The sequence below is a fragment of the Fulmarus glacialis genome, unplaced genomic scaffold (assembly GCF_000690835.1).
Source record: "Fulmarus glacialis isolate BGI_N327 unplaced genomic scaffold, ASM69083v1 scaffold36010, whole genome shotgun sequence".
Lineage (NCBI taxonomy): Eukaryota > Metazoa > Chordata > Aves > Procellariiformes > Procellariidae > Fulmarus > Fulmarus glacialis.
In genome coordinates, this window is record NW_009186439.1 from 26,983 (window position 1) to 34,394 (window position 7,412).

The following is a 7,412-nucleotide window of genomic DNA, read 5'->3' on the forward strand; positions in this document are numbered from 1 at the left end:
CACATGCAATCTGGCAAAGTCCTCTTGGAACCTTCTCCCCAGCCAAGGGGACCAAGGCAAAAAAAACAAACCCCCAAAACAACCCAACAACCCCCAAACAAGATCCTAAATTTCAGCTGATGTCTGTTTCGTAAAAAAAAAGGGGAAAAGAATTTAGTTGGAGACATTTTGCCACGTTCGGTGGCTGCTCAAGTGTACAGTTTGCTGGATCGATAACCCATTGCCACTGCTCTCCCTTTGCTACTATATACACTGTTGCTGAGGTCCATATATATCTTGCAATGCCCTGTGCTTGACCTCTGAATGGGAAATGCTTTGGAATGTCCATAGACGGGAAGATGGGACTCAACGGAGGAGGTTTCCAGTGGAGGGGGAGGATGGGGGGAACGGGGAGTTGGTGCCTTTTTTCACCTCCGGATGTCAGAGAAGTCGGACAGTTCATCTGCCCGGTCCATGATCCCATGTGCCCCTTTGGGACCGTGGCCCCCAGCTTTCACCCGGGCATGGGCATTCAAGTGGCCCTTAGTACCTCTCTCTCCCTTAGATGCTCGTGAGCTCTCCTTGTGGTCAGAGTCGGAGTGGACCAGCATGTCCCCGCGGCCAGCAGCGGCTTTGCTGGCTTCACCCGGCTTCTTCTCGGGACCCAGGATGGCGTCACCGTGCACAGCCGAGGTGCAGAAGCTCAGGATGGAGCAGAGACTTCCCCAGTTCTGTTCGCACTGGGCCTGGACGCTTCTTGTTATTGCCTTTTTCACCTCCTCGCCACAGGTGAGAAGGATATTCACTAGGTCAACATATGGCCTAGAGGTAAAGGAAACAGTGAGAGGAGAGTCAAAAAAAATATAAGGGTTATCTATCAGTAAACAAGTGTAACGGCCTCTCTGCCTTGCCCTCCCTTGTGCACAGCACAGTTCAGTAGCGTTAGCCCGCTGCTACCCACTGACTCGGCAGCCTTGTAGAGCAATTCCGCACCATGTGTTTATTATGCAATATATTATATCCTGATGGGCCATATCTCTGTAAGAAATGCACGTGATGGCATCCTGTCAAATGAAGCTTCACTTAAGTGCTGGATCTGCCTGGATTACTCCCAGAGATGCTCTGGGAGAACTGTAACGTCCACCAGAAGAATATATGAGGTCTACACGCTTGGCAAATGGGGCTGTCAAATGGAAGAATTGCTGTCTCACACCTTCTGCCTGTATCTCTTTCCATGCCCCTTCATCTTTCTTAGTCAGGATACAGAACAAAGGAAACCTGCTCATGTCCCAGGCCATCAACTTCATCAAACAGCTTAACTATCTCCTGGTGAATGGCTGGTACAGAGCATACACCGATCACTAGTCTGCAAGAGGGAGGCATTTCCTCATCTCTGCAAAGAGCAGCAGATACTCAACTAGAGGTTCTCCGGCTTTTCTCATAATTTTTAGCTTTCCCTGAAGCACCAGGTGTTGATCTCCACCACAAGCAAGATCCTATATGGACTCAGGATCCGACTGCACAGAGCTCAGACACATGGAAATCCATTTTTGTGGCACCGTTTCTTCCCACACCAGTTTTTTTTTCTTCATTTCCCTACAGAGTTGAGTACAGCTTTCAGTATATACCTTTTCCCAGCCAAACAAGGACTCCAAATGAGCCATGGCCAAATACCGTTTCTGCCCACCCGTCCCTCTGTGCCCCCGCAGCACAAAGCAGCTCAAGCGCAGGCACTTCGGCTTCCTCAGCCACGGGTCACCGAGTGCAGTGATTTTAAAATAGTTGCGGTCACAAGTTTTGTGGGTCAATATTGATGTTGTCTATTGACACAACCGCTCAGCTGCTAGCAGGCCCAGGAGGACGTGCTTAAAAGTCTTCCACGGTAGGAACCATCCACAGTCTAAGTGGAGAACTGCCTGGGGTCAGTGGTTGTGGTCGTATGGGGTGGTGGGGTGCACCTTCTGGACACACTGTCCACCAGCTCTGGTGGCTGTGGACAAGTCTAAATCTCTTCCCATGAACTAAGTCAGAAGAGACAAGGAAAACCAACAGATTATGATCAGTGTCTGACACTACCCTGATTATACTTTGCCCAACTGCTTAAACTCATTTTGAATGACTAATCTTGGAGAGCCACCTATTCCCCTATCTCAAAATATTTCCCATGTTTGGATTATTTCTGCCGTTTAAAAAAAGTTACTTGGAATGCAGCAGCGACCGATCTGCCAGAGCCTGTCACCACTTCCACCATAGCAAATCGGCCTGACCCCCACCCCACCGCAGCTGACGCAGGAGGAGACTTCACCGCCCCGATCGCGTTCCTCAACACTCATCGGGAGAAAACAGTCAGAATAAAATAGTCAAGAGAACAAGTCTGAGAGCTGCCACTTGCTTCTCCGCTCTTAATTTTTGTTTTAAACGTAAAACAGAAGATGAGAGAGAACGGAGCACATTGCATAAAAAGTGATCCAGCAGAAGGAGGCAAAAAACCCAATAGAGAAATCAGTTGTTGAAATTGGGCATAACCTTTACAAAAATCTTTGGAAGAAAAAGGTTGCTGGTATGACTAGAAAGTGGCTCAGCTTCCAAATATTTCAGGTATTCAGAGTCCGCCAGAGCCCTGCGGATTAATACTGGCCCATTTCTCCTTCGCTGTTTTACTTTCTGCATTTCAGCTGGCCTGACCATAGTACCTGAACTGAGCACAAGGCTGCAAGTCAGCAGACGTGATTTTATTTCCAGCTCTGCCACACTTGCCTATTGATCTTGAACAAGTTCCTTAGTTCAAAAGCTTCAGAGATGGCCTCTAAATTTAGGGGAGGAGGCTGGCTGGCTTCTATTTGGGGAGTCCCGCATAGGAAAGCTAAGCTCTGACTCTGTGAGATGCTGAAAATGAAGTGTAGGAAGCGCTAAATGAGATCGTGCAAATTATAGGTGTTCAGCTGAATGATCCGTCTCTTCTCAAACCGAGAACCCCCCAGTTAAGCTCCCCAGAAATAAGCAGCTGCCTTTGAGCATTCCTTCTTTATCCTGTTTGTAAAACAAGGATAACTACCTTCTCTTTGGACAGGCCTTTGACTTTCATAGTTCTTCTCATCTCCAAATGATGGGGGGGTTAACTGGTACCAAGTACCCAATTTATAGCCTAACACAGCCTGAGCAGGGCGCGCAGAGAGGTGCTGCGGTGCAGAGCCCCGCTTCCCCTCTCCCCCAGGCAGCGGGGTGCTCCCTTCGCCCTGGGCACAGCCAGCAGCCCTGGCAAGGCCAAGATCTGCCACCAGCCACGCCTTTGATCCCAGCCTCAGGAATGTCCACAGAAAGGGCCTTGCTTTCAGGCCACCATGTTCAGCTCGTACAAACCACAGCAAACGATTCTGCATTTGAGAGTAAACTGGCATCAAAGCGTCTCTCTGCCACTGCAGCTGAAGTATTAGGGGGGTGGTTTTCAACCGAAAGTAAAGGAATTGGGGCACAGTTCCTTTGGAGACCAATGAAAATGCAAGGCTAAAAGTCCAGAAGAAATGATTCTATTAAAAAAACCCGTATCTGTCATAATCGCTGGGATTTGGGGTTTCTGTGCTAATATCTGGTAGGGATAAGGCGGCATAGAGGCGTGGTAGGAAGATGCTCTAAGGTAAGCCTGCTGCCAGGCTGTGGCTCAGCCTTCTTATTTGGGAGCGAGATGTTCACCTGCAAGAAAAACAGGCTCCGATTTTTGCATCTGTGCACAAGAGTTGGTACAAACAGCTTGTGCCTGGTTTTTTTGCTGTCATGTAGCAGCTTTGATCAATTCCAAACGGGATTTGTGCCTGCCATTCCTCGGAGGGCAGCTGTGTTCCCAGTCAGAGGGATGAACTCCTCAAAATCTGACTTGTGCCTTCATTTTGTACACCTCCATGTTTTATTAAAAAGCATCTGAGATTAATAAGGAGTAAGATGAATGGGAGATTACCTGGGGGGACTGCAGCTCTTTCAGGGACAATTAACTACAAGACATTTGAAAGTATGTATTTAAAGAAGAAATTATCATCTTACTGACAACTTTGCATAGACCTTCTTCCCCCTTCTCCTCTAGCTGTCATCTTTACCAAGATACTGGGGTCAGGAACGGTGCCTTTGAGCTCAGAGAGCACAGAGACATTGTGAGATGCCTCTGGAAACAGCAGACGCTGACACTGTATTTGCTAAAGGACCAAAGAGACAGCCAGATCTCCAACTTCAACCCACTTCATTCCCTTCCACAGTCACATCTAGCCCTTCGTAAACAAACTGGTCTTCAAGGGCCTCTGCAAAAAAGGCATTACCTTGGTCTGGTACATGGGAAAACAAGACGTGCTTAAGGCCAGAAGGAGGTGAAACAGCTCTTGGGCAGAAGCAGAGCCCATTGGCACCATCGCGCTCCTGGAAGGAGCTCCCACGCCTCTGACTGCACTAGCACGGAGGCACTTACTCATGCTGCAGCAGGTCTTTGAAGTGAATCATCTCCACAATGACCTGGACGTTCTCCTTGGCAGCGGAGCAGAGGTCATGCTTCAGGTAGCACTCCCGCTGTAACTGGAACACCATCTCTTTAATGGCAGGGCACTTACGGCTGATGCAGCTGAATTTATGCCTCAAGGCATGAGCCTTACACTTCAGAGCGTCTTTAATGAAGGATTTTCCCTGAGAAGAAAAGAAATGGAGTAGGTCTGTATTTTTGTCCATTAAGCACAGCAGCTGATTTATGCCCAGCTAGCTGCTCCTCTGTAGAACAATGTCAAGGGTTATTAGATTGTTAAGGGTACTACTTAATGGCTTTTCCCCCTCTTCTCTTTGTTTCTCTGCCCTTAAAGATCATGCCAAGTTACCTGGCCTTGCTATTCCAGTGGAGCTGAACACACAAGGCTTCCTCACTGGTATTTTGAGGTTTCCTCTACCCCAGCAGCTGAATGACCAACAAGGGAAACGGCAAAAGTAAGCACCTTGAAATAATTCAATGCTTGAGTTACTGGCTTTGTTTGCTTCTGGGCTGTCAGCGTAGCAGGTTCACACAAAGGAGAGGGCATCCTGCCATGGCTGAGGTCTCCAGGACCACAAGCAGATACCCACTCAGTAACTGCAAATTAGTTTTTTTAATTTTAAAATTAGTTTGCAAACTCATAGACATGTATGCACCGACTATATGCTCCTGCCCCATTCCCCATCTGTCAGTATTTTCTCTACTACCGCTTCCTCAGAGAGGGACTAAAATCAGCATTAATAATAATCCTACAATGTCTTGATGTCCGTTTGCTGCAAGAAATTCTAAGTGAGATTAAAAAAATGAGATCAAGAAACTAAAAAAAAAAGTTGCAGGAAAGCTGCTTGAGCAGCATCTCTTTAACCACTGTTTGCAATTCCTTCATTCAATTGCTTAGTGGGCATCAAAACCATCCCTTCCTTTTCTCTCTTTGCAATCTGATACTACGGCTGCCATACATGGTGCACGTGTCGCAGTCGGACAGCTCTGCTCAGATCCCCTTTACTTTGCTGAGCAATGGGTGTGTGGAAGCCTCCTGCGCTGCCTCTCTCTCTTCATTAGATTCAGATTATTTTACACAAGTGCTTCATGAAGACCAAATTCTTGTTAACCTTTATCCAGAGAGTACACTGGCACAGCTCCACTGACATTAACTAAGATTCACCCAGACCTGCAAGCAGATTTTGTCCCCAAATTGTTTCAAGCCAGAAATGTTTCAAGCCAAAAATGTTTCTTGCTGATCAAAGAACTGCTTCAGTCATCATCCCCTTCTATTCCCTATACTAAAGGCACTTACTTGCCCTTCCCTTCAGTAAAAAAACATGCACAGCACATTAGGCAAATAAGGACAAAACCCAAAATTCTTATGCAAACCAAACCTGACATAAATTCTCAGGTTTCAGAGAGAGGGAAGGAGAGCAGAAAGCAGAGAAGAGAAACTGGCCAATGTTAGTCTTGTCATTTAATGCAGCCTGAAATAACTGTAGATAATACAGAGATGAAAAGCCATGTCATAGCAGAGGCTAAAGTCACCTCTATATTAAATAAAGCTCCAGGGGTTTAATACTTCTGCACTGCAATGGAGAGAGCCTGGATGTGAAATGGGCTGTATCTGATCAGCAGTATCTGGGGATCCTGGGGAACAGGCATCAATGGCTACGCGCAGCCTTTGTAGGCGTTTCCCTCCCCTTCCAACAGGGCTGACTTCTTTCGTCAACTTCGTTCACTGACAGAATATTGTGCAAAAAGAAACGAGCGTTTTCTGGAAGCCACTTGGAAATTAAGTTGAAGGTTTTCAGATACCCACAGAAGAAACAAATTCCTGTTTTAGTGGCTAGCCAGACCCTTTGTACGTCCTTGAGAATTTAAGCCTAAAACTCCAGCACTTCAAAAGTGTTTCCTACTGGGTGGTCCCACCATCCCTCATGGAACAGTCTGAATCCTGAAGACAGCTCTACTTTATACCATGCTTTTAACAGTGCCATGAGGCTGGTGCTTTTAGTCAAGTTATACTGTAAACTGCATGGTCAAGCCAAATGCCGCTGGCCCGTCGTAATGTTCTCTTCCCTCCACACTGAAATGGGAGAGTAGGTTTACGAGACATAATAACAGGATGTCTCAACGATGCATAAACGGTCTGGGGAGAAAATGAAGGAGACAAACTTAATACCGCATACCATGCAAGTAATGTATTTTAACATCAGTGCTTGAACCAGAGACTTATTTGAATACAGCAGCTTTAGGAGGTTGCCTGTACTGGTTGTGTGCAAGTCTTGAGAACCAACTTTAATAACTGCACATTGGGAAATATTTCAATACGTCTAAATGAACTGGGTGCCCAAGCTGCATTTCAGAATCAGCTTTGAACAAACATGGTGTAGAAGCTTAAGCCGCTTAGTGTTTCTGAAAACCGTGTTCAGCTACATTAGTGTTCCGATTTAGTTATCCTGGGGACAGGAGGAGAAAGTGATCACAGGGAGCCGTAGCTAGAGCTAGCCTATCTCCTGGGACAGGTTGTACACCGCTGCTCTGTGACTGTTCTTGGGTCTTGATTCTGGGCCCTTCAACAGAAAAATGATTATTGAAGCTGGTTTTGTGCAAAAGTAGATTTGCTCCGTAATGGTAACTTTTTTCCCAAAGATGTGTTAAAGAACTGAAATACGTGCCACGTATATATTGGAAGCAAGCAGATACGCAGGAGGAGGTTTCACTGTGTTACCTGGGCATCAAATTTTCCAGCGTTGTGCAGGAATGTCATGCAGATCTCGTGTAAGCCTCGGATCTCGCAAGAATTGTTTTCAAAGCATTCAAACACTCCACATCCCACATCGCCAGCATTAACCAGGCAGTGCTGGATTTCAGCTAAAATGAGCATTGATTACAGTTAACTCGAAGAACTGTTCACAGAAGCTGGTGGTGGGTAGGGTGGGGAGGG

The 7,412-nt window shown here is 46.6% G+C and overlaps 1 protein-coding gene across 1 annotated transcript; it reads right to left on the reverse strand.

Annotated features, from left to right (window-relative positions):
- Nucleotides 1-250: 250 nt before the first annotated feature.
- STC2 (stanniocalcin 2) lies at nucleotides 251-7,352 on the reverse strand. The gene is made up of 3 exons (XM_009587835.1): nucleotides 7,197-7,352; nucleotides 4,430-4,641; nucleotides 251-801 (listed from the first exon to the last, which is right to left on the reverse strand). Exons 1-3 carry the CDS (start codon nucleotides 7,350-7,352, stop codon nucleotides 408-410), a joined length of 762 nt encoding a protein of 253 aa, XP_009586130.1. The 3' UTR covers nucleotides 251-407.
- Nucleotides 7,353-7,412: the final 60 nt, after the last annotated feature.